The sequence below is a fragment of the Rhinopithecus roxellana genome, chromosome 13 (assembly GCF_007565055.1).
Source record: "Rhinopithecus roxellana isolate Shanxi Qingling chromosome 13, ASM756505v1, whole genome shotgun sequence".
In the NCBI taxonomy this organism is placed as follows: domain Eukaryota; kingdom Metazoa; phylum Chordata; class Mammalia; order Primates; family Cercopithecidae; genus Rhinopithecus; species Rhinopithecus roxellana.
In genome coordinates this window covers 102,234,260-102,261,469 of record NC_044561.1, presented here as the reverse complement: position 1 = coordinate 102,261,469, position 27,210 = coordinate 102,234,260, and the positions used below count along the sequence as shown (strand labels likewise).

The following is a 27,210-nucleotide window of genomic DNA, read 5'->3' as shown; positions in this document are numbered from 1 at the left end:
GAGTGCAAAAGGACAGTGTAGGGCTCCATTTAAATTAAATTTCAGAAGAGGCAACACTAGCCTATGGTGGAAAAGAATTACAATGATTGGGGTTGGGGTTGGGGTTGGGGTTGACTGGGGAAGGCCATGATGGAATTTTCTGGTATGGTGATGTTCTTTATTCTGGCAGGGGCACAAAAGTGTAAACAAACATTACTCTAGTCAATGATACATCCTGGGGGAATTGTAGTGATGTCTGCCATTTACTCTGAAGGACGCAATGGATAGTCTGATGGACAGATGGATATACAGGTGATATATAGGTACAGTAACATGTTTATGATAGAATCTAGGTGGTGGGTATACAGGCATTCATTTTAATAATCTTTGTTGACAATTTTTATAAAAATGTTGGGGACAGTAAGATATGACTCTGGAATATGACTCTGGCACTCTAAAAATTATAAATTAACAAAAGAACTTAGAAAGCCATTAAGCAACCTCTTGAATAATTTCCTATTTAAAATCAATGGTTCTCAACCTGGGCAATTTTGGAAGGTGTCTAGAAAGGTGTGGGAGCATTTTTGACGGTCTCCAGAACTCTCAGTAAGGGCAGGGTGTTACTGGCACCCAGGGCAGGGTCCAGAGAAGCTACTGCAACTACACAGCCTCTCCACAGGACTGTCTTTCTACACTAAATGTTACTGAGGAATACCAATTTAAAATCAGAACCCTCTCTTCGTATGTCTTCATTAATTTGCTTGCAGTTGCTTGTAGCACATCTCCAAGTGGACTGTGACTCACTTCTCGAAAGTGTGTTGTACCTCCCACTTCTCTGTAACCCAAGAACACCCAGCATAGTGCTCTACCCAGAACACATATTTAATAAACATTTGGTAACAGGGGAGGGGATGTTCCCTGACTATCCCAGCTTGCCCTTCAGGTAGTTCCTTTGATGCAAACCTACCCCACATTCCCCCTCCTCCTCTGAACCCCAACCCCTTAATAGCCAGTGAGGAAGGATGTTCCCTGCTGCATTCTTCTGCCAAGACACAATCTTGAAACTACATCCCCACTGCCACCCTCCTTCACCCTGCCCAACCCCATCCCCCTGCACCAAATGGCAGGGGAGGCACTCGAAAATAACCACCATGACACAGAGCTGAGAAAAGCCGGCATAAAGCACTTTTATTGCAATAATAAAATTTGAGACTCATATATGGTGCTGGGGGGAGGGGGCAGCAACGATTTCTCTCACCAAATCACTACACAGGACAGCAAAGGGGTGAGAAGGGGCTGAGGGAAGAAAAGCCAGGAAACTCTGAGATCAGCAGAGGGAGCCAAGCATCAAAAAACAGGAGATGCTGAAGCTGCGATGACCAGCATCATTTTCTTAAGAGAACATTCAAGGATTTGTCATGATGGCTGGGCTTTCACTGGGTGTTAAGTCTACAAACAGCACCTTCAATTGAAACTGTCAATTAAAGTTCTTAAGATTTAGATAGTGGTGGAGCTTGGAAAGTTATGAGATTACAAAATTCCTGAAAGTCCATTAGAAAAACCACAGGATGAAAAAAAATAAAAACAAAAAAAATAAACCAGGCCACAAAGAAGGCTTCAGAGGTCCCTGCTGGCCCAGGGACAGATACCTGTAGTGTCCAGCATCGCAGTGAACATGATCTGCTTTCAAAGGCAGAGGGTTTAAGGGGAGGATGGGGTGGGAATGGTGGAGGCAAAGGCTCTCCCCATTCCCACCTCAGTTTTAGGTAGGGCTTTTAATTTAACCCAAGGACATCTCTCAACTTGGAGAATAATTCAGTCCTCAACAGCGCCTCAAATCTGCTATGGCTTTGCAGCGCAGCAGCAAGAATGTTTAATATATAATAGATAAAAATTTCATCCAAAAAATTAAAATAAAATATTCTTGCAAACCCCCCCAACACCAATTCCTATTCTAACATTAACCTATCACTTGTGCTGTTAATACCTGACCATGTACTTAACTGGAAACCTATATCCAAAAGACTGAAACTGAATCTTCACCCCAAAATGAAAACAAAATAAAATGAATAACTTGAGGTTTATGGCATATAGTTTAGGTAAACACACATACGAGGAGAAAGGGGAAGAGGAAACGGAGGTGTCAGAAGCAAAGCTGAGTGACAGAACACATTCAGTCAGGGCAGATGTCTATACAGAGTGGAGTGGAACACCAGGAAAAGCTCCACATGGATTCATGTGCACACGTCTGGAGGCACCAGATCCCTCCATGGCAGATCTGTTGGGGACAGAAAATCTGTGAGTTTCCAGCAACTCAGTGTTCTTTGTGTGCAGTGGTGGCAGCCACGATGCCATCTGCCACGCCAAATCCCTTCCCCAACAGCTGAGCAGTCTGAGACCAAGCCACTTCTATTCCAGCTGGAGACAGCCAGAAGGCCTTGGGCTGGGTCCCAGGTGAAACAAACTTTCTGCTTAAATTGATGTGTGTGTTTGGTTTTTAATCTAAGGTTAAGTTTGCCTTGCTAAGGACAGCAGGAGGGCTGTCTACCCATGCTGCTGACAATACAGTTCCCCACTGTCATTGGGTCTCCAACTGTGCTACATATAGACATCACCTGGCGGCTTTAAAAAACTCTAAATGCCTGGGTTCTGCTCCCAGTGATTATGATTAACTGGCTTAGGGTTTGACCTGGGCATCAGGAAAGTCTTAAAAATTTCCCTGGTGACTCTAATGTGCAGTCCAGACTGAGAATTAACTGGTCACTCATAATGTTGAGTATACTAGGAAAATATCGCCAATATTCATGCATTCACTCAACTTAAAACTTTCTGGGTTTACCCTTGGACTTTCCTTCCAGACTCTTGCAAGAAGCTGAAACATTCTTTGGCAGTGGGTTGGGAGGGTTACTCAGGGTGGCTTGTAGCCTTTATCCCTCTCTCCCCTCCCTCTACCTCATCAAGTTTACAGAAAGCCTGTTCCCAACCAGGAAAATAATTCCAAGGCTCCCTCGAGTACAGTTATGTTCAAAAAATGACTCAGCTCTCAAAGAACAGGAAAGGGAGTTTGGCCTAGGTGTAGACCTTTGGGCAGACAAAGGCTCTCTGTAAAGTGCCAGGGATTCCCTCCCAGCAGCAATGACAGGTGAAGAAACCAGAGTTATCAAACTTAACCAGGCCTGTATTACCGAGGTATGTGTGGTTCAAACTGAGAAAAACAGTTAAAAAAGCCCCTCCACTTACACATACCCGCATTTTGTCTGTGTATAAACAAAATTTACATGTAAGTGCACAACAGGACAAGGTTGCAAGTAGCTCTGACTGCCATCACAAATAGGATGGCAGCCATTTGTTGTGGCTTTTAAACAAAAGTGTCCTCACCCAGGCCTTGGCTGTGGCCCTCTGGTTCCTATGGCAGGAGGGGAGCAAATATAAAGGTCTGGGGCCAGTTGGAAGGAAGCCAATAGCATTCATGTGCTTAATGATTCTAACACTTACATGAAAGCTATGTGCTATTAGGATACTGAGTTTAGGCCGGGCGCGGTGGCTCAAGCCTGTAATCCCAGCACTTTGGGAGGCCGAGACGGGCGGATCACGAGGTCAGGAGATCGAGACCATCCTGGCTAATACGGTGAAACCCTGTCTCTACTTAAAAATACAAAAAACTAGCCAGGCGACAAGGCGGGCGCCTGTAGTCCCAGCTACTCGGGAGGCTGAGGCAGGAGAATGGTGTAAAAAACCTGGGAGGCAGAGCTTGCAGTGAGCTGAGATCCGGCCACTGCACTCCAGCCTGGGTGGCAGAGCAAGACTCTGTCTCAAAAAAAAAAGGATACTGAGTTTAGTTCCTAAGAAATGAGGGTAGAAGAGGGGAAAATCAGCAAACAGGATCTGGTCCTACTTTGCCATTGCCTGGATGTGACCTTGAGTAAGGCCTTTCTCTCTGGCCGTCTCCTTACTATTGCACAATAAAAGTGATGCAGAGGTCCATGAGATCCCTTCCTAGAACTGTCTGATCTAAGAGCATCCTTTCAACTTCACAAGTATCCTCTGGCTTCATTTCTCCACTTCATGCACTGATAACAAGCTGGCTTGGGGGCCTCAAGTGTCCTGGGTGTGGACCCTGAGCAGGTGGACTGATGCAGTAATGTCTCCCTCATACCATCTAACAGGCAGTAACCACAAACGGCAGTGAGGAGAGAGCTACAGAAGCTAGGACATGATATTCATGTTCAGAGGACTTTTTCTTCCCCTGTGTCTTCTAGGGTAGAACAAAGTCATTCATTAAGAGTCTTATTTCCAAAGAACTAAAATGCTGGCACTACAAATTTGGCCTACATTTCCATAGTCCTCAATTCCGTTATAATTTATAAACTACATAGAAAAACACTTCATTTAAACAGCTGCCATCTCCATGAGTTCAACAAGGAGCCAATTCCTTTCCTTAGGGTGACCAATTTTTACATTCAAAGCATATACTAATAACAATGAAAGGATACTCAATACAGAAAGAATGCGGGGGAAAAACAGCCTTGTGGTGTTTTTTGCTGTCTCTGCTGCCCATCAAACACTGGGCATAACACGGGAGGAGGAAAGGTAGTGAAGGGCCCTTCAGCGTTCCATTTCTTACCCAAGAACAGGGAGCTAACGGAGGAGGCCATTCCTGTCATTCCAGTTTTAGAAGCTCCACATCGAAGACGAGAGTGGCATGCGGTGGGATGATGCCTGGGTGCCCAGTGGCACCATAGGCATAATCTGGAGATATAGTCAGTTTGGCTCTCTGACCCACACTCATCTGTGAAAAGAACAAGGAAGACAGACTCAGCTGGACACACGCCCCAACTGTCTCTGTAAGAACAAGAGCTGTTTACCTAGGTGTTCCTTGGCCAGGATGGTTGTGACTTTCCAGTGACTTTGCAGCTGCACAGGCATCACCACCTCCTTGTGCAGGACCTGGAGGTTGGCAGTCAGATTCCATGACCCCTGCATCTCACTCCAAGAGGTCCAATGGCAGTTCAAAACCCCTCTTGACTCTCAGAAGGGTCAGGCCCTCAACCTTTCTACCCAAGTCTTAATGACTAATGCTAGGCAGGTAACATTACAGATGTCTCACCACCTAGTCCTTCAGTGGTCACTCAAAGGACACATTAAGTGACATCTATGCTCTTCTTGAAAAAGGAATACTCCATATAGGAAAACTTCAAAAAAGACAGTATGATTTTCTGGGCTACACAATAGCATGTACTGTACACCATTTGTGAAAATATTGATATACCTACAACAGAAAACATCTTTGGTAGGACATACCAGACTTCTGCTGTGAGGAGAACAGTATGGATAGTGAGTGACCAGTAAGGAGAGATTTTTACTTTAAAAAATATATTTGTGTATATTTTCAGTTTCAAATTAAATACACAAATAAGTATAAATTTCTACTTTCTGAACAGTGACCAGGTTCTCTGCAGTATTTCCATCTTTTGACTTATCTTTGCTTTTGGTCTCCATGTGTATGTTCCTGGCTTTCCGACTCCACTGGATAAAGGATGAATAAAGAGCAAGCTCCAGGCTGTGAAGTGTCTAATTCTTGCTCCCCTCAGAAGCTGGGACATGTTGGAGAAAGGTGGTAAGGACAGTGAAGTATGCCTTTACCTTGTACAATTCAAAACAATCATATCCCTTGACTCAGCAATTCTATTTCCAGAATATTCTGCTAACAACTCAAAAGTCCATCATAGAAGGAGTGGTTTCAAAGGCACATCCACATTAGTCATTAGAAAGAATATAGTGGTGGCTTTAAATGTATTAACATGAAAAGATGTCCAAGATCGATGAAAAAAAGCTGCCAAAATAGTCCTTGTGGCAGGATTCCATGCCTGTAAACATGTAAAACCAAAACAATATCAAAAGGAAAGGAAAAGGGGCACAAGTCAATCTCCCCTTCTTCCTGTGTTTTTAACTCACTTGCTGAAAAAATACGCTGTGAAGAATTTAAAAGATATTTTATGTAGATCTCAAACTACCCAGACTTCTCACAATTGACAGGGCTGTGACTGACCCCAAAGCACCAGTTAAAGGGGGAGTCAGGCATCTCTCCAATACTCAACCATGCCTCTCCAAGCCTGGGAAGTGAAGTATGTTGATAACACTGTCTCGATGGCAGATACAGCACTCAATACATACAACGCAGTGATTGTTCCAATGCTGGAACAGTCATAGAAGATGGGTTGTGGTATGAACAATGGCTGGCATGCAAGATGGGGGATGGGCTACAGATCCAAGAGCCAGCCAGACTAGGGAGACAGAGGCAAAAAGCTATGGTTGGCAAGGTTTCCCAAGGGAAGTAAACTACAAAGCCTCTTCCTCACACTGCCAACCCTCTGCCCTGCAGGAACAGAAACCCAGACACCTGGGAGTGGGAAGGCTTCAAGTTCCTGAAAGTTGAGCAGTTTATTTGGAGATAAATCAGTGGTATTTTATAGAGGAAGTAGAGCAATGTGTATTCTGGAAAAGAGAGAGACAGAAATCTCTCTTTTCATCTTGGTTAAATTTCTAATTCTCCTCAGTGAGAGGGAAGCAGACTAATTACCCATCATGCAGAGCCTAATTATAAAGTTCCCTGGGTCTCAGGTCACTGAAAAACATCCCTTTACCTGGTTAGAGCCAAGAAAAAATTCCTAGGTTTGATGAAAAGACAGAATCCAACTAAAATTTGGCAACCCTGGGTCCCTATTGTCTCCTGGGAATTTTGTAGTGTTGGCAGAACAAAAGCTGTTTCCACAAATGGGGAGAAAAGAGATTAGGAAACACACTCAAGACAAACAAAAGGACTTTCTGCCTAAGTATGACCTCTCAGAAGTGGTCTGACAAAATATGGTTAATAGTAAGATAAATACAAATTAAAACTGATGTCATTTTTTATTCATATTGTCCTGAGGCCAAAGATTTAACAATACACTGTGATGCTGGGGCTGGGAGGAGACTGCACCTTCATAGGCTGGTGGTGGCAGTCCAGACTGCAAACCCTAGAGATGGCAACTTGGCAAGACCTGTCAAAAAACACTACACACAGCTTTTGAGCCCCTCAACCCCACTTCTGAGAATATGTCCTATGGCAACATGTGCACACATGGAAAATAAAGTCTGTACAAGGCAGCATTGTTTATAATAGCAAAATACTGGAAATGATTCAAATACTCATTAATAGGGCACTAGCCAAGTAAATTTTAGCACACTTACATAAAGGAATACTATGCAGCTGTAACAGAGCTTACTCCTCTTTTTTTTTTTTTCTCTTTTTTGAGATGGAGTTTTGCTCTTGTCATCCAGGCTGGAGCACAGTGGCGCAATCTCAGCTCACTGCAACCTGTGCCTCCCAGGTTCAAGCGATTCTCCTGCCTCAGCCTCCCAAGTAACTGGGATTACAGGCACCTGCCACCACGCCCGGCTAATTGTATTTTTAGTGGAGATGGGGTTTCACCATGTTGGCCAGGCTTGTCTCGAACTCCTGACCTCAGGTGATCCACCCATCTCGGCCTCCCAAAGTGCTGGGATTACAGGCGTGAGCCACCGTGCCCAGCCTACTCTTCTTTCATGTACTGGTATTGGGAGTGTCAAAAATGCATTAAGTGAAAAAGTAAACTGCAAAACAGTATGTGTGTGAAAGCAAGAAAAAAGTTATGTTTTTATACGTGCTTAAACGACAGTACAAGAAGCATTAACAACAGGTGCTTCTTGTGGGGATACTGGTCAGATGGGATGGGATGAGACTTTTCACTTTTTTTATTTATGAACCGTAGAAATATGCCACCTATAAAAATAATATAAAAGGTAAATACTAGGAAGCAAAACAAAACAAATGAGAGAGCATACCTGGGCAACCCCTTCTTCCCAGCCTCGGATCACCTCCTGCTTGCCTAGCATAAACTTAAAGGGCTTGTTTCTGTCCCGGGAGGAATCAAATTTCTTTCCATCTTCAAGCATCCCTGTGAAAAAGGCCACTGTAACATGAGCAACAGAGTAATGACATAAGGCAAATCAGAGACCAGCAGCAGAGCACTCATCAGAGATGCCAGTGCTGAAGAGTCTGGCAGGAACTGCGGTACATAGGAAGGGTTTCCTGTGACCTCACTGGGCATATAAGGAGTTGGGGTAGTCCTACTCCAGACCTGTGAATGCTCTTCCCTGACTCTAAGAAATTAAGTCATCTACAAAAGGACTCCATGTACCAGAGGTGGGTGGCAGCCCACCTTGTTCTGGAGATGGGGAGTATAAACTTTCTCCTGCCCTGACTCTCCTAGCACCCTGTGGATTTTCTCCCCAACTAAAAATAACTGTGGTCCCTTGAGGTGCACACAATGTCTAGAAGTCAAACACAGTGCAAGAAGCAATATTCCTTCCCAAAACCCCCATCATCTTTCACATATAATGTGTTTATATATTGCTCCGCCGTTGTTCAGTGCAGGCAAATCCCCTTCCACCATCTGTCACCCCCATGGTCTCCTCTGTGGTACACTAATTGTGACCTACACACATTGCTGTTCTCCAGGCTGTGGGTCAGCACTATGGGATGTGATAAGAAGAAGCTGTAAGGCAAGCTTTCACCCGCATTCTAGTGCCAAGTGTCTCACACCAACAGGGAACCTGGGGCATAAAGCTGGGCCCTTGTAGTCTGGTTCCTGAGTTGTCATAATTTTCCTGGGAAAAGTAAAAACCAACCTGGGCTGAAGTAGAGAAATGAAAGAATTTGTGCAGCATTCATCCCACTTATTTTATCCAATGCTGCCCCAGAAAACAATCTGTGCTCATTTTTGCACAGCTAATCCTTTGTAACAAGAGATAACTGAAGAGAACAGCAATACTAAGGAGGTTGAAATGGTTGCTCTTGAAGAACCAGTAAACCCAGCCAACTGCTAGCAACTCTGTGGGCAGTAGTTCCACTCTGAGTTACTCTAAATGGGCTAGGCGCTTTCCACACGTGAACTAATTCAATTCTTTCTCCACAGCACTATCCCCATTTCACAGATGAAGAAACTGAGGCAGACAGGGAGAAGTGAAGTAGCTTGCCAAAACAGTAAAACTACATTATAAATTAGAAACCCAAATACCATGCTCCTTCTACTATCCCAGTTTCCCAGAAGTGGGACAAGCCACAACCGCGCCTTCCAATAAAAGGGGAACTCCAGAGATGCTATGAGAAAAGAGGAACAGACATCTGCAATAGATATCTGCAACTTCCTTTTCAAAAACACCATCAGCATTGCTTTCTCAGGAAGCCACTGCCAGCCTATTGTGATAGCTGACACTGAGTTCCTGCAAATTCTCTAATTAGGATCCCAGATTGGAGGGTCAGCCAGTGGTTAACATATAATGGACACAAAACTGATTTTATTGGAAGACTGGGGGTGGGCACTCACCATGGTTCTAAGCATTACTCAGAAAATCCATAAAAACATTACAATTCTGTTGTGTAAGAGTTTAGGAAAAAACGAAAATCCTGACAAAATTCCAACCTAAAAAACAGTGTCAACACTTGTAAGTAGGATGGGGAGGCACAGATGAATTGGTAGCGTTATCACAGCTATTGGACTATGTGGACTTTAACAAAGTAAGAAACGGGTGGGGGTTGGGTGGTGGTATCTTAACAGAGCAGGCATAGAGACGGATGTCCTGGGGGCAGAATGGGTACTAATGCTGCCTGGACCTGGGAGCTGAGGACTAAGGTAGACAGGAGGGTGGGGACCCGTACCTGCTCCAAGGAACTGGTGCCCCTGAACTGGTGAGCTGGGGTATGCATTTAGCTCATTCGTTTACCAGAATGCAGTCACCACCTGATGAAAGAAATGACTAATGGCAGGACTTGAACAGTTCTCTATAAACAAGTACCTGGGAGAGGAACAAGTCTCCAGGCTCCACAATACCCACCAAACACACTGCCTTTACCCATTTCAAGCTACACTTCTTACATGGAACCCAACCCAACCAACCTCAGAGGTAAGGGTGAAAGCAGGCAATCAACAGCTATGATTCTCCATTCCCTGGCCAGGCAGGGAGCCTTTCCATCCACCCTCATGAGACTGCTTGTAACAGAAATAAGGAAAACAACTCCAAGGCTCAGTAACCCACCCAAGATCAGAACCACTGAGTGGCAGGGCCTGTGAGCCACAAAGAAGATTGAGAACCAGAAAGAGCTTCTCTCTGGTCTGTGTTATTTTAAGAAAAACATGCCCATAGGGGCCACCTGGAACCAAGGCTGTGGCACTCTCACCTTCCTTTCTAATTAAACATCAACTTCCCAGGAGCAACAACAGCCTGGCCCAGCAGATGAACTGGAATCAATCTAAGCCTTTCCCCTATGCCAGGGCTGGTGTGGGGTAGGCATATGGGCCAGTTTGGGCACTAACACCTACTTAGTTTGGGCACTACTTTACCTGCTGTGAAGTCTACTGGGATCTTCCAGGAAAGTCCTACCTCATTAGTAAAAAGAAAAACAAAGACTCAGGAAGAAAGTTCCTGCTCCCCCTGTTGAATGTTGTCATGTAAAGATAAGATGTTTGGAGCATGGCAGTCACCCTGTGACTGAGAAGGCCAGGCATACCACAGGGCGGTCATTCCAGTGCTCTCAGTCAGCCCCAAACCACTTCCCTCAAGACTCATGTCCTGAGGTGACTGAAAGTGTGCTCTAAAGGTAAAACTATGGTAACAGTCAACAGCTCAGTGATTGCCAGGAGTCAGGGGTAGAAGGAGGGAAGAACAGATGGAACACAGAGAATTTTTAGGGCAGTGAAAATGTTCTGTATGATACTATATATAATGGACACATGCCATTATACACTTGTCCAAACCCACAGAATGTACACCACGAAGAGTGAATCCTAATGCAAACTATGGATTTTGGGTAATCATGATGTGTCAATGCAGGTTCGTCAATTGCAACACATGTACCATTCTAGCGGACAGTGTTGATAATAAAGAGGGTACGCATGTTTGGGACCAGGGGATATATGGGAAATCTCTGTATTTACCTCTCAATTTTGCTGAGAATCTAAAACTGCTCTTAATAAAGTCTTACAAAAATAAAGAAGTCTGCTTTGCCTTACATTGGGTCTTCAGCTACCTGCAGCCAAATGAACACAACTGGCGTGAGGTTAACCTTTATTTGACATTTAGTGAGCACACTATAACATAGTGCTGTCACGAGAGGAATAACAAATGGAACTCAACAACCAAAACTACAAAGAGCTATCCCCGATCTGTGACAATGAGATCAGTGTCTCATGTCAGGACCCACTACACATACCCACATTTTGTCTGTGTATAAACAAAATTTACATGTAAGTTACTACATGGAATATACTTCTCATTTTTAAAAAGAATGCTGATTGTGACCCACTAAATTTATTTCATGATACATTAATGGTTCATAATCCACAATTTGAAAAGTACGGTATACCTATAAAAAAATTAGCCTATTTCTTGCCAGACTTGAACCCGGCCCTGACCTGTGCAAGACTGTATTTTGATTGTAATGAAAACCACAGGGTACTGAGACAGACTCCCTAAACTTCCTTTTTATCCCTGATCAAATGCAATGCCAGGCAACCTCCAGACACTACATGCATCAATGTATCAATGTTGCTTTGCCTGAGGTGAGATACTTCAACTCTCTGACTGGTACCAGACTAGGAGCACAAGGCGGGACACAGCCTGAATCTGCTGCTGAGCCAGCATGGAGATGTGTATGTTCTTCAGTGGAAACTCTGGCTCTGTGTGAGGATGCCTGTCTAACCCCAGCTCTCTTAAGCCTATCTTGGACACTGAGGGGCAAGCCTCTCCCTAGTATCTTAAAACCATAAAAGCCAGGAAGCAGGATTTCTAAGTAAAGGAGCTTTAAGCAGGACCTTTGCCTAGGATCTTAATTTTCCTATGCTATTTTGGATGCTCTGTTGTCCCTGGGAAAGGGGCATGAGCCTTGCTCCAGAATTTCAGACCACAGTCACCAACTGTCAATCTCATCTACTTTCTAAGGAGAGATCTTCACAGGGAAGGGGTGGGTGGTGGCAGTGGTGTTGGGGTTCCTCAAGTCCAAGGAGAGGATTTCCCACAATCAAGTCCGAAAGCTAAACAATAATCCCCAGAAATGAGTGGGGTGGTGTGTAATTAAGTGGGTGTCACACAACTGGCACAAGCTATAGGACAAGGAGAAGGAAGGCTTCCCCAGTGGGGAGGAACAGGCCACCTATCTACGGCCGTAAGTTGTCAAGCTGGGGGAGAAGGTGAAAGCAGTGTTTGTTAAGCTGGAATGAGTATGCATCTAGTATTTTCAGGGGTAGGAATTCTGCTGTTCAGTCTATAATGTCAAAACAGGTAGTGAGAACTTCCATTTCTGGTCACGGTGGAGGACAGGGATCAGATTTGTTCCTGAAACAACCAACAACCAACCAGCCCCTTCCTCCCTGCAAAAAGTCCCACAAAAACCTAAAAACCACCTAGACAGAATAGCTACAACGATGGTGTATAGCACACCAGACATCTGTAATGAAGAACAACAATCCTGAGACATGGGAAACAAGGCCAGCCCTATATCCTTGGGATTTTCTAGGGAGAGGGACCTGGAGTGGAGCTCAAGGCACCTAGAGTCCACAGGACAGAGTACCAGCAGGAGAGAGCTATACAGAGATCCCTGCAGAGGGTCCTCTTTGAGTATTCAGCAGAGTCCCTCTCAGTGCATGTATCTGAGGGAACTACTCAAGGCTAGGAAAAGAACTATCCAAAAGGCTTAGAGGAACAGTATCCAGCGCTCACACAGGGCTGCGATTACTGCTTATTACCCCCAGTCAAACTGGAGAAGTTCATGATTGACGCAGCACTGGACAGAATACTCAGGAAGATCTTGCCTATAGTAGGAAATAATCAGCCCTAAACTGAACTCTAGACCTACCTAACAAATCCCAAAAGCAAGACTCACAAGCATCAAATGGTTTCCAAGTAACTTAAATGCTTCTCGGTATAAAACTCAGGTAAATGCATAGGAATAAAAATATCCAGCACCCCAAAAGGTAAAATTCACACTGTCTGGCATCCAAAGATTACCAGGCACGCAGAGAGGCAGAAAACAGGACCCACAATGAGGAGACATATCAATCAATTGAAAGCAACCCAGAACTAACACAATGTTAGAATTAGTAGAGGAGGACCATAAGACTCCAACTTTCAGAGATGAAAACTACAATATCTGAGATGAAAATTACATTGGGCTAAAATGACAAAATATCCACACATAACACAGTAAAAACTTTACACCATTATCAAGCATTAACTCAAAATGGATCCTAGACCTAAATGTTAAGTACTAAACCTATCAAATTTATAAAAGAAAACATAGGAAAGACATCTTTGTGACCCTGAGTTAGGCGAAGATTTCTTAGTATGATGTCAAAAAGCACTATCTATAAAAGAGTAAGTTGAACTTCATCAAAATAAAACAATTTTTGTACTTTAAAAAGCACTGTTAAGAAAATGAAAAACAAGCCATACACTGGGAGAAAACTTTTGCAAAGTACATATTTGATACAGGACTTATATCCAGAATATAACAAACCACCAAAATTCAACAATTAAGAAAACTAATAAAAAAGGGCTAAAGATTTGAACAGATACTTCATTGAAAAAGACAGAGGGCAGGTAAGCATATGAAAAGATGCTAGACATTCTTCAATGCAAATTAAAACCACTAGGAAATGCGTCTACCACCACTGATTAGAATGAGTAAAGCTAAAAAGACTGACCACGACAGGTATTAGTGAGGATGTGAAGGAACTGGAATTCTCATACACTGCTAGTGGGAATATAACATAAAGCTTCAGAAAACAGCTTGATAGTTAAGTTAAACATACACCTCCCCATATGACCCAACCATTCTAATCTTGAGTATTTATCCAAGTGAAATAACAGGCTATGTCCACAGAAAGACTTGTACACAAATGTTCAACGCAGATTTATTAGCAATAGCCAAAAACTATAACCCAAACATCTACCAACGGTGGTAAATACAAATATCTATATATAGAAAATTATTTAGCAACAAAAAGGAACAAACAATTGATACATTGGACAATACAGATGAATCTCAAAATAATTATACCAAGTGAAAGAAGGCAGACAAAAGAGAACATACTGTATGATTCCATTTATATAAAACTTGAGAAACCGCAACGAATCTACACTGACAAAAAAGCACATCAGTAGTTGTGACAGGAAGGTAAGGGGGGTGAATTCAAAGGGGAACAATGACACATCAAAATTTACGAAGCTGTACATTTTAAAAATGTGCAGTATATTGGATTTCAATCATGCCTCAATAACTTTTTTAAAAAAGGAAAAGAAAAAAAAGTAGGCAGTGGCATTTACTAAAATCCTGTATATGTTTAGCTCCTACATCCACACTGGCAATGAATGAAAAGTGCTTCCTCTCTTTGGGGAGGGAACAGGTAAAGCAGGAAGCAAGTCAAGTCTCAGCAGTTGCTCCAATTTTAGCTCTGGAGATCACTTGTGCCAGGAGTTGGAGCCCTTAAACAGTGAAACCACCTGCCAAGTTAGTGCCATAATTTCCTAGAGAAAGCGTGCCCTGCTGAGAGAAGGCAACTGAGGTTACAGTGCAGATGCGACAGCTGACAGTCTTTAAACTCTAAAGGCCACTCAGGATAAAACATCATAAGCATTGCCTTCTAACTGCAGAATTGGCCGATTTCATTCCTGGTCATACAAGCCTATAACTCATGCCTAAGAAACTGCCTGGAATAGCTCCATATTCTTGATTTCAAGTATATAGTCTTGGCTCTCCTGACTGAATGCAGCCCAAGCTCACAGACCTGGCCTGCGTTCTGTGTCCTGGTGGCACTGTGGTGCTGGTACTCAAGAGTACTCTTGGATTTGCTTTACTTGCATGATTTTAAAGAATCAGAAGGACAAGCATGAGGCCTTCATATTTAGATCTTCATCCCTATATGGTAACAAGAATACGAGGGGTAATCACAGAATGGTAGTCTTGTCTTTAAGCGCCTTTAATTACTAATCAGTGAGAAAAAATGTGAAAATGTGCTCCAGTTAAAAGTACAAGACCATGAGAGGAGCCAAAGCTATGGCTGCATACAAAGGCTGTTGATGTCATCTTCGCCTGGGTCTCCGCCCGAACTGAAACCCTTGAAAAGGGAGCAAAGGGTTTAAAAAACAAGACTCTGCAGAGAGTCTCAGGTCTGTCTACCACACAGCAGCCTGCTCTTTCCTGTTGCTTATCAAGGAATCAGCAGAGGGAGACCTGGCCAGCAGCTCCTGAGCAGCAAAGTATCCCCGGACTGTGTTCCTGGTGGCTGGCTCAAGCCACTGAAGCAGTGGTTAAGACTCGAGACCTGGAGATTCACAAGGACCACTGGGATATTATTTCACTAGTAACCCAACAGAAATGGAGTCACTTCCAGGGTCCTCTGCTTTGGGGAAGGGCAGAGTCCCATATACCTTCTACTGGGTAAGGAAACAGGACTAAAGAAGGCACCTCTACAGACTTACGGCTTCACTACTTGTAGTTGCTCATGAATCTTTGCAGGAGTGTTTCCTATAGGCCGCATTTTACAGGGACCAAAATATGAGAAGTTTCAAGATTAAAAAACAACAACGATTAAACTAAACCAAATATCAAACATAACAAAAAACCAGAATATCCTAAGCCCCAAACCTTCAAAATAAAATAAAGTCCTTGCCATTTATAGTTTGGAGAGGGACAAAGGACTTCTACTTTCAACACGCAGGTGAGTTTCTTAATGACAAAAAGTACAATGAGGCTAGCTGCGGAGGAGGCTCATGCCTGTAATCCCAGTGCTTTGGAAGGTCAAGGCAGGAGAATCACTTGAGGCCAGGAGTTTGAGACTGGCATGAGTTTGCGACCAGCCTGGGCAACACAGCAAGACTCATGTCCCCAATCCTGTTTCTGCAAAAAATTAAAAAAAAAAAAATTAGCCGGACATGGTCCTAGCTACTTGAGTGGATGAAGTGGAAAGATCGCTAGAGCCCAGACGTTTGAGGTTACAGTGAGCTATGAGTGCGCAAGTGCACTCCGGCCTGGGCAACGGAACAAGACTCTGTCTCTTAAAAAAAAAAAAAAATGTAATGGTTGAATGGATGGAGGTATGGGGGAGCCAGTATTTTTCTGCAGCTTTGCATTTGAAGCCATTCCCAGATGAGTGTACAGCTCCAGGTCTAATGGGTTTAGCTGTTTGCTTTCCCTCTTCTTCTTATTAGATACAGAAGCTCTCTTAACCACCTTTTACTTAGCTGCCTTACTTGGAGACTCATAAAACTCAAAGCCTTCGTAACCCAGCATGGTGAAGAGCACTCCCCTCATGCTTTAGTCTCTAGCTCATGATCACTCCTTCATTCCCACATGAGTTCTAGCTTCACAAAGGGAGGAGTGGTTAGCTGTGTTTGTCCCCAAACACATTTATGGTAGCTATATTTACTGTGTTAAACATAATATGATTAAATAGTATGTAAATCAATAAAATGAGTGTGAATACAAACAATGGTTCTAGCTGACTGCTGGGAAAGACTCAATAAAGGCAAGTCACTAAAAAACTATTGCTAGTGAATCATATGGGAGACTACATTTAGAGAAAGAAATCTTAAAAATCTGGAGAGGTTTGGTTTTTAAATGTTCTCACAATAGTCTTTGCTCTACTTTAAAAAAAGTCAAATTGGTTTTTGCTAGAACTGTGATGGAAAACTCCACTAGCAGAGCCATACTCAAAGATAAAGACATAGTCCTTTAGCAAATGATTTATGTTAGGGTTTCAAATAAAATGTTTATAGAAGGCATGTCACTTTTATGTTAGCGTACCAACTACCTACTTGTCTCAATCATGATGGGTAAAAAGGGATTCTCCATTTAGATAGGCAAAAGATACAAATTCAAATCTTACATTCTTATTCCATTTCTGGGTCTCTGTGGCTGCATTCCAGCACAACCTCCCTGAAGTGGCATTCTGAGAACTCCTTACGAGTGAAGGGTATGACCAAAGGTCCAAGTGTCTACCCAAAGAGGGAACCAGCTCACTCTCACCATCATTTTCCTGAGATCACAAACAGTGCAAGCACATTTCCCATATATGGTATGGAAATGCTTCTAACCTTTGGCTAAATCCCTTTAGATCCTATAACCAAAAGTGTATTTTCAAAGGCAGGACCCGTGATGGGAAGAATATGCAGGATCCAATGGCAATAAAAAGAACAGACCAGAATGCATGCCCTGTGGGTGTGTCTCTCCATTTTCCATTTTAATCACAATATAAGTAAGAGGGGCTACTACCACATTATATTGCATGGGGAGGGGGAGAAAGAAATACCACTAGGCTGGCCGCGGTGGCTCACACCTGTAATCCTAGCACTTTGGGAGGCTGAAGCAGGTGGATTGCCTGAGCTCAGGAGTTTGAGACCAGCCTGGGCAACACGGTGAAACCCTGTCTCTACTAAAATACAAAAAATTGGCCGGGCATGGTAGTGTGTGCCTGTAGTCCCAGCTACTTGGGAGGCTGAGGCAGGAGAATTGCTTGAACCTGGGAGGCAGAGGTTGCAGCAAGCCAAGATTGCACCACTGCACTCCAGCCTGGGCGACGGGGTGAGACTCCATCTCCAAAAAAAAGAGAAAGAAATACCACTTAACAGTAGCTAGCTGGAGGTGGTAGAAATATGCAGTTTCTATAGGGTATAACGGTTAAAAGCATGAGTTCCGGACCTCTGTTACAGACTATTATTACAACTCCCTCCCTGGTCTCTCTTCTTCTGCCCTTGCTCTCCTAGTTTAAACCTGACACAGCAGCCAGACCCTACTATCCCTCGGCTAAAAAAACTCCTGTGACTCCCCATCTCAAGAGATAAAGCTCCTAAAATGGCCTACAAGACACTCTAAGAGCTGTCAAGCCTCCGCTCCTACCACCATCCCTCTGACTTCACCTCTGATTACTCTCATACTTCTCCAGTCCCAGAACATTGCTTCCTTATGTTCTACATACACACCAGGGATACCCCCACCCGTGGGCCTTTGCATTTGCTGTTCTCTCTGCCTAAAATCATATTGCTCAAATAGTCACATAGGTTACATCCTTACCTCCTTCAAGTCTTTGCTCAAATATCACTTTCTCATTGAGGCCTTTGCCAATCTATCTAAAATCTCAACCTTTTCCTATTCCCTCCTTAACACTTACTAGCTTATACACAAGTCTTGCTTATTAATCACATTTATTATGTCTTTTCCACTACACTGTAAGATGAAGGCAGGAACTGTGTCTTCTTCACTCCTAAATTATTGGTAGCCAGGACAGTGTCTTGCACATAGCAGACATTCATCAAGTACTTACAGAAAAATCAAAGGTACCCTTTTCTCCTCCTGACCTGTGTATATACTTGGAAGATGCTTTCCTCCTGCCTGACTGCACCATACACACCAAAACCAGATGGCACTTCCTCCAAGAAGTTCTAGCCTATAGGTATAGATTGCTTGAGGTACTTTCATTGTAACTGACCATTCCCTACAGGGTAAGCACCTTAAGAGCAACACTGAGGCTTTGCCCAGCTCCCTATATATTCACTGAGTGACTGAGGGAATGCCTGGTCCTAACTGGCCATTCATTCAGTCACTGAATAGCTACTCTATGCCAAGACTGATGGGGAGACCCTGGAGAACAACACTAGTGTGGGTCTGGCCTCCTGGAGCCTGCAGTCTGTTGGGGAAACAGTAAGTAGATGTTTAACTACATGGATCCTGACTATGATGGGGGCTAAGAAAATAGATGGGTGCATTGTTGCAGAATTAGAAGCATGCATGTACGCATGCGAAGTGTTACTTAAACTGTGCTATAAAGAACAGAAAAGAGCCTGTCATGCAGTGGGGAGTGGCAGCAGTGTGGTGGCACCTAAGCAAAGGGGCAGAGACCTCCATGTGGAAAAAGGCTTGGAGCATTTGAGGAACGCAGGCCAAAGTAGCTTGAGCTCCTGGGAGAGGAAGAGTAAATATAACAGGAAGAGACAGTAGCATCTAGGAACTGGTTATTTCTACCTCCCTGACTTTCTGCACTGCTAGAATACACCTGGTCAAAATCAAAGGGGTCCAGGAGAGGGAATGCAGAGACTTGGTTAAGCTTCTTAGCAGGAGAACAAAACAAAAAAACAGAAGAAAAAATTTAAGTAAAAATAAACAAATGTCGCCATGAGCACCAAAGGGAGAACTGGATGCTATGTGATTAAGTTATTCATAATAACCTTGGCTTCTTCCATGGGAAATAGCAGGTGACAATATTTTTAGAGAAAATTCCAAGGCAGACAAATGATTTCCAGTTTATGGATACAATAAACCCCTCAGTACTTCATAAAAATCAGTTTAAGCACTAAAAATGTTCTAGTTAAAACATCTGTGAGTAAATAGGTGAATTTATGGTATGTAAATTATATTCAATAAAGCTGTTAGCAAAAAAAAAAAAAAAAAGGTCATGGACCCCACTGAAAGGAACTAGAGATCTTTGAAAGATGGCTGACAATTGGACTAGAGTAGTGAAACCGAGAAATGGATGAAGGAATGGTGGGAGCTCAAAAAGGTACTGGAGCCAGCTTGAAGGGCTCCTACTGGCCAAATTTAGGATGATATTAGCATCAAAAAGAGTAATGGGTATCACTGATCTGAAGGCCCTGACAAAAATTTTGAGCCCATAGTACAGTAAAAGCAAATAGAGGGGGAAAAAGTCACTTGCCCCCACTGGGAATGGCAACACCCCATCAGTTGACATTCATTTTTCATTTTAAAAACTGGTAATTAAAGGGTGGGAACGGTGGCTCATGTCTGTACTCCCAGCACTTTGGGAGGCTAAGGAGCGTGGATCACTTGAGGCCAGGAGTTTGAGACTAGCCTGGGAAACCTGGTGAAACCCCGTCTCTACAAAAACTACAAAAATTAGGACAGGTGGCATGCGCCTGTAGGCCCAACTATTCGGAAGGCCGGATGGGAGGCCGGGATGGGCGTCTGGGAGGTCAAGGCTACAGTGAGCCAAAATCAAGCCACTGCATTCCAGCCTGAGTGACAGAGACACTGTCTCAAAAAATAAAAATTGGTATTTAAAGGGAAAGAATTAGCTTTACCTTATCTTATAGAAGAATAACAGCTAACAAATTTAGAAAGAGTGAAGGAATTTTATAAATCAACACTTTGTGAATGCCAATTACTTCTTCAGGGGAGAATTATCAGACGGTGTAAACACCACTAGATGAAAGGCTGATGAGCAAGAGACCATCTATGGTTACCTAGGCACTCCACAAATCACTGCTAATTGCAAAGGGAAAAATGTTCCTTTACAAAAAAGATAGAATTTAGCGTCACAACTAGTGATGTTTCCCATGTGTGCTGAGGATGAAGTACTCACACTAAAAGTTTAAACCGAATCTATTCAGACATTTAAAATATTAAACATCCCGTTCAGAAAATCAAGGCAGGGAACAAGTTAAACAATACCATGAGAAAACAGTAAGACAGATGTGGAGTATTCTATAACTAGCCCGCTCTCTTTGAAGAAATCAGGGTTATTAAGAAAAAAACAGTGTAAGGACCCTTCTGGCCTGAGATTAGACATAACAACTGCGATGAGTGAGGCTCAATGGAACTGTGGTTTTAAAAAAGAGCAACACTTTGGAGACAACTGGGTAGTCTCAATAGGCATCTGCTTCACAGCAGGCATCATTCCTCCCATTTTATAGACAGCATGTGGAAGCTGGGAGCTATGGGACAATTTGTTCAAGCTCTCATAGCCTGTTATATGGCAGGGCCAAGATCAGAACACAGCAAAGAACCCACATCCTCTTTGGGGATCACTGTCCACCTGGCACCACTTCTGCCCACTGCCTGAGCTGGCACTCTACACACCTGGGATACAATCAGTGTCCTGTTTCTGCCTTTGTCCCCAAAAGCCCATTGTCCACATAGTAGCCAGAAGGAGAGGGGGCTGTTAAAATCCAAGCCAGCCAATGGCTCCCACGTGAGTTAGAAAAAGGCAACGTTGGCCGGGTGCGGTGGCTCACGCCTATAATCCCAGCACTTTGGGAGGCTGAGGCAGGCAGACCACGAGGTCAGGAGATCGAGAACATCCTAGCTAACACGGTGAAACCCCATCTCTACTAAAAATACAAAAAAAAAAAAAATTAGCTGGGCGTGGTGGCAGGCGCCTGTAACCCCAGCTACTCAGGAGGCTGAGGCAGGAGAATGGCATGAACCTGGGAGGCAGAGCTTGCAGTGAGCTGAGATCGCACCACTGCACTCCAGCCTGGGCAACAAAGCTAGACTCAGTCTCAAAAAAAAAGAAAAAGGCAACATTTTTATAACAACCAACAAGGCTCCACCATCCTCTCATCTCCTGCCACATACCCTCTCATACAATCCACTTCCTATTCCTCTAACACACCGGTCTTCTTGCTGTTCCTCTAATGCACAGAGCAGGCTCCAGCCTCAGGGTCTTGCACTAGCTCTTCCCTCTTCCTGGGATACTCTTCTAGACAGCCCCACAGCTCCCTCTCCAACTACCTTTGAGTGAATGTTAAAATGTCACTTTTTCAGAGGCCTTTTTCAATCACCCTCACGAAAAGCAGCCAACTTCCCCTCCCATCCCTCACTCTGCTTTAATCTCTCCACAGTGCTTCTTACCACCTGATGTGCCCCATGGCCATACTGTCAGTCTCCTCATCATAAGCAAAGCCCCACCAGATCAGGTCTTTGTCTATTTAGTTCACTAGCCACGTCCCTAGAGCCTGGCTTGCTGCTGTTGCTCAAAAAATATGTGCTGTGGGAAGGCAAATGGTCTTGCTGCAGCCCTGCCCCAACAGTTACAGCCTGTGTGCCTCAAGACAGCACGCATCAGGGGAAGCCATCTGAGGCATCTCTGCTGAGCGTGAGCCTCCCTCCAGACAGATCACCAACCAAGAGATACCTAGCAAGGGAGTGGATGGAATAAAGCAGAGGAGAGGGGGGACGAAGCTAAGGAAAAGCAAGGGGTTTGAGGGAGACTGCAGCAAAGTGGCCACACCTGCCCTGCGAGCCTCAGCAGCCCTCCAGTCAACCTCCCGAGGACATGAGGTTGAGGGGCTCTCGGTTTGTCCCAGTTAGAAGCCGGGAGGCTACACCTGACTTAAACCTGATCCGAAGGACAAAAATCCCAGTTACAGTTACTTTTTAAGAAGAAAAAAGAAAACATTCCTTCAATCCCCTTGAGTTTGCTCTCACAATGGCAGGCACACGGCCTGCTGAAGTAAGTAAAAGAGGTCTAAACCTAGCTGTGTGCCAGGACAAGCTCAACAGTAAAGATGACAAAGCTACTGGAGGCAGCAGGGAAGCGCCGTGAGAATTCACTGGCTCCTAAAGGCACTTACTTGGCAGGTTACCTTTCCACCCCCTCCCTCCCACCTCAATGCCTGTCATGCTCCTAGGAGATGCTTAGCTGGTGATAGTGAACTTTGTATTTTCCCTCTGGTATCACAGAGGTTGTGCACGCCTTCCTGAGGCCTTGCTCATGCTGTGCTCTGCTAGGTCACGGAAGTCACCAGAGGGACCCTTGAGAGTGGCATCAAGGTGATTGACAGCCATTAGTGGCATTTAAAGCATCCATGTGGTAAAGGTCAGTCTGTGCTTTGCACACCTGTGATGGCTAAGGGGGGATTCTGGCCACCTTACTTCCATCCCTCTTTCTCTGGACCCATGCCCAAATCAGCAGTAGTGGACACCTGGCAAGAGCTGACCGGATCAAGAGTGTTCACCTTACTCAAACTCTCCTTCTCAGGAAAAGTAACAATCAGAATGACAGCCAAGAAATCTGAGCCAGATACTCAAAAGAAGACAGGGAAGCTGGGCATGGGGAGGGGTGAGCATGCAGGGGACTTCCACCACCCACAGGTTGGGAGAAGCAGAAAAACACAAATCTCTTAACAGGAGACTACTGAGGCAGTCAGGCAGCAAACAAAACAACAAGCAAACAACGCCAAAAAACAGAGATGAGAACTAGGTGCATCATGATTTTCTTTTATCTTCTTGGGGCCCAGTGGGCTTCTGCCTTTGAAAACCCCTAAAACGTTTATGATAATCTCCATCTTCTGATCATGTTCCCCCAGGATGGATTCTGTTCCCAGTGACTTAAAAGCCTTAACTGCTACAGATGAGATCTCACAGTGCCTACCTACTCCTCTCACGCCCCCACAGGTCTCAAACAGGTTATTCCTGGGAGGCTGGTGACAAAGACCCACGGGAACAAAGCCGCCAGCCTGCTCGAAAACAGTCTATTCTGTGAGCATGAGGCAGAGCTGGCTTCTCACTAAGGCGTCTTTATAGGGCTTATCAAAACGACACAAAAAAGAAAGCTTTTGTCCTAATGCACGCCAGGGTCCTGCTGCTGTTCTGGGAACATGTGGGTCGGTGCCACCCACGAGGAAAACACAGACTTCAAGAGGCACTGGAAACCCTGATGGTGTTCTGGGTCTCATGACCATCTGTTCTCATAGGAAAAGGCTCCAGACATGCTGTGTGGGGATATTTCACCAAGAGGCATGAAGTGCGGCACTGCCTACACGCTGGGGTCCAGTCCCGTTGGCAGCACCAGAACATGGGTGAGCATGAGGGGCAGACGTGGGAGTGGGACACATGCTGCCAAGCACCCTAGTGTGGCTATGTACAAGCTAGGGTGGGGAGGGGTGCGGCAGAAGGCAGCTCCTCACGGCTGGAGTCCCAGTCTTTGCCCCAGTTGGCTGCAGAACTGAATGAACTGCCCACTCACCCCGGCACTGTAAATGGTTATTCTTCTCATCCTTCGGATCAAAAATCACCAAACGGATGCACTTTCATCTACCAGACCTCCCAGGCTCAGGTGCTGACTGTGGCCTACAAGGACAGCTATCTAAAACATCAAAAGCACTTTTCAGATTCTTTCACAGACATGAGACTGCTCCCGACAAAGATGGGTTTCAGTAACTCCTCCTTTGGCAGCATTTTTAAAGTGCTAGTCCTTAACTTCTACCTCCTGCCCCCACTTCTACCCATGGAGAAGGGCCACAGAAATAAAAGGGCATGGGAGGAGGGATGTTGGCTGCCTTTTCCTCTTTCCCTTGAAAGTCATTTCCCTGAATAGAGGGATCCCTCCATGTTTCCATGATTTGGAAGGGAAAGGTGGAGTTTATTCGCGAGCAACTTGGCCAAAACTGCCCACAGCCTACTACTCAGGAGGAGGAAGAGAAGGAGAGGGAGTAGGAAAACAGGAGGAGGAGGAGGAACAGAGGAAAGGGTGGGAAGGTTGAGAAAGGGGAAGGAGGAGGGGGAGGGAAGGTTATTCGTATCAACAACTGTGGCTACACCAATCACTCCCACCCTTGCAGGACCAACAGCCCACAGACACCGAGTCTCCGCCAACTCAGCTCTCGCCTTCCCCCGGTCCATACAAACCAGGACGCCCTTGTAAGGGCAAGGAGTAAAAGACGGTCCCAAGGCACACGACTCTGATGTTTGAATTCTGGCTGGGGAGGGGGAGGTGTCTAAAATTTCCTTTGGCTTATATTATCACTGTTTATTAGCCTTCAGATTCTTTATCTTTAAAATGGAGATGAGAAAAGTCTCTACTTTTAGAAGAGCTGGGGGACTAAATTACACGTGCAGCTTTCGGTCAGCCTGAGCCATCGCTACCACTAAGCCTTGGGTTTGTAAGTGGCTCAAAAGTAAAAAGACGGAAAAAGGCCATGCAGCTCTACTTCTCCGAAGGCCAGGAAGAGCCAAAGCAATGACTTAGGAAGTGGGATGTTTCCCCACCCCGCGGCAAAGGGCCGAATTCCGAGTTCCCCGGAGGAAGCAGCAGCTCTGCAGACTAGGAATTACCTCGTCCTTATCTCCAGTGAAGGGAGGGATGGAAGTGGGGACAGGGGCACAGAAATGGTACAAATCCTTCCTAATGGTCCCAGGCCACAGCTCTGACCATTCCTTAAAGTGTGACCTTGGAAAAGTGACTTCGTCTCGCCAAGCCTCAGTTTCCTCATCTGTGCAGTGGGCATAAGGGCTGTATCTAAGGTGCAGAAATGCTTCTGATGGGCTAGATAACGCCTAGCCCGCAGCCAACGCTCACAACAGCCGATTCAGACCCGCCTGGGTTCCGCAAGCCCGAGGCTGCCCGAGCCACCGCCCAGGCCTCAGCCTCAGGCCATGCGGGCCTCGCAGCCGCCACGCCCCGGGCCCCCAGGCCTTGGCGGCCAGCCGCACCCGGGCTGGGGACTGTGGCCCAGGCCCCCACCCCGCCTGGCCCCCGACTCACCGGTGTAGTGCACCACGCAGGTCTGGCCGCGCTTCGGGAAGGTGCGCCCTGAGGAGACAGAGACGGGCACGGTGAGCGGATGCGCGCGGCGGCGGTACTCCGGGCCGCCGCGCGCCACTACTCACCGTCTCCTGGGGAGATGGTTTCCACCTGCACTCCCATGGCGGCGGCGGACGCTCAGCGGGCGGGCAGCGCGACGGGCGGCGTGGACCGACAGCGACCTGGCGGCGGCTCCACGGCTCTGCCTAGTCCCTCGGCTCGTCGCCTGCGCACGCGCACGCCCCCTCACGCCCAGCCCTGCGTGCGCGCCCCACACGGCGCGCACGTCCCGGAAACCCCGGGCCTCCGGAAGACGGACCGGAAGCCCGGAAGCCCCGGGCCTCCGGAAGCCCCGAGGCCTCCGGATGCAGCTGTGTTTGCCAGGTGACTTCTTCGTTCTCCCACCCTTCCTCTGTGCTTGCAGCGGGTTAAGCATCTCCCTGCCCGAAGAATGGGAGTAATAATAGGGGGTCCGCCAGTCACTGACTGGGTGACTGTCATCAGGTTTCCACTTCTAAGCACACAGTTACTCATCCTGGGAAGAGCATGGTTCTGAGAAGACAGCGCACAGTTGGTACCATGTTAGCATTTTATAAGTGGCTCAAGGTTCTGAGTTCTGCTTTTCTTCACTGGAGGAGGAGTTGTCCAAATTCATTCATTCACTCACCCATAGCTTACATGCATACATTCTTATTGAGCATGTGAAAATTGATAATACGAATTGGGTCACTCTTGTTATGCCCAACGGAATCAGAATCCAGTGGCCAGGGGAAAAGAAGTGGAGACACACAGCACCTGCTCCAAGAATTAATATTTCCACTAACTCTGCTGCTGAAATGACCTGCTGTCTCACTAAGACCAGATTGAGCTAGTAACTGCTGAAACAACCTGCCATAACCTAATACTAGTTTTACTTACCACAGTCAGTCACCAATCAGAGCTTGCCAGCTCCCTGAAACTTTACTAGTGCCAATGTGCTTTCTTTCAAAACAATACATTTCCCTTTCTTATCAAACTCCCAGCCTTCTCTTTGTTCTTTGGACATACCAAAGACCACCAGATCTGTGTGTATGCTCCAAGTTGCAATTCCTGCTTCCCCAAATAAAATATTACATTTAGAGATTCATTTCCATATTTTATTTTGACTTTGACAAGCACCTTCTATATGTCATGTACTGTCCTTGGTGCTGAGGATACAGCAGTGAAGGAGTCAGACCTAGTCCCTGATCTCACAGAATCTACGTATGAGGTGAGAGAGATAATCAAATAACCTGTTTAAGTAAAAAAAAGATATGGAATAAATGTAAAGTTTCAAATCTATAATATTATGAGATAGTAATACATGCTGTGAGGGGCATGTTAATGTAACGGAGATGCCTGATTTAGTCTGTAATGTGGTCAGATATTTCCCTGAGTTAGCCAGGTTTAGTCAACGTTAGAAGGCCAATTGTGTGTATGTGTTGGGGTAAGAGGAGGCAGAAGGAGCAGTACCTGCAGAGGCACTGTAACCCAAGAGTACACTGTGATATGGTCTAGGACATAAGGAGGCACATGTGACTAATCTTTCTCCAATCTCTGTGTGTATACTTCTGTATTAGTCCAGTCTCACACTGCTATAAAGAATACCTGAGGCTGGGCACGGTGGCTCATGCCTGTAATCCCAGCACCTTGGGAAGCTGAGGCGGGCAGATCAGTTGAGGCCGGGCATCCAAGACCAGCCTGGCCAACATGGTGAAACTCAGTTTCTACTAAAAATACAAAAAAATTAGCCAGGCATGGTGGCACATGCTTGTAATCCCAGCCACTTGGGAGACTGAGGCATAAGAATTGCTTAAACCCA

General features: G+C 45.2%; 1 protein-coding gene and 1 long non-coding RNA gene across 5 annotated transcripts in view; one reads left to right on the top strand and one right to left on the bottom strand.

Moving 5' to 3' along the window:
- Window positions 1-11,587, top strand: part of LOC115892685 — a 55,295-nt gene extending 43,708 nt beyond the window's left edge. Inside the window, exons 3-4 of the long non-coding RNA XR_004052569.1 lie at window positions 5,516-5,596; window positions 8,976-11,587. This is a non-coding gene — a long non-coding RNA (uncharacterized LOC115892685). The remainder of the gene's footprint in view (window positions 1-5,515; window positions 5,597-8,975) is intronic.
- FKBP1A (FKBP prolyl isomerase 1A) lies at window positions 1,143-25,661 on the bottom strand. 4 transcript variants are annotated; one of them, XM_010361306.2, is made up of 5 exons: window positions 25,457-25,661; window positions 25,332-25,379; window positions 7,843-7,955; window positions 4,604-4,768; window positions 1,143-2,257 (listed from the first exon to the last, which is right to left on the bottom strand). In XM_010361306.2, exons 1-4 carry the CDS (start codon window positions 25,491-25,493, stop codon window positions 4,640-4,642), a joined length of 327 nt encoding a protein of 108 aa, XP_010359608.1. In that variant the 5' UTR covers window positions 25,494-25,661; the 3' UTR covers window positions 1,143-2,257; window positions 4,604-4,639. The 4 variants fall into 4 exon arrangements, with proteins under 4 accessions (XP_010359608.1, XP_010359609.1, XP_030770069.1 ...); XM_010361307.2 differs by lacking the exon at window positions 7,843-7,955; XM_030914210.1 differs by lacking the exons at window positions 1,143-2,257; window positions 4,604-4,768 and adding an exon at window positions 4,775-5,573 and having other exon boundaries at window positions 25,457-25,653.
- Between the last annotated feature and the right edge of the window lie 1,549 nt (window positions 25,662-27,210).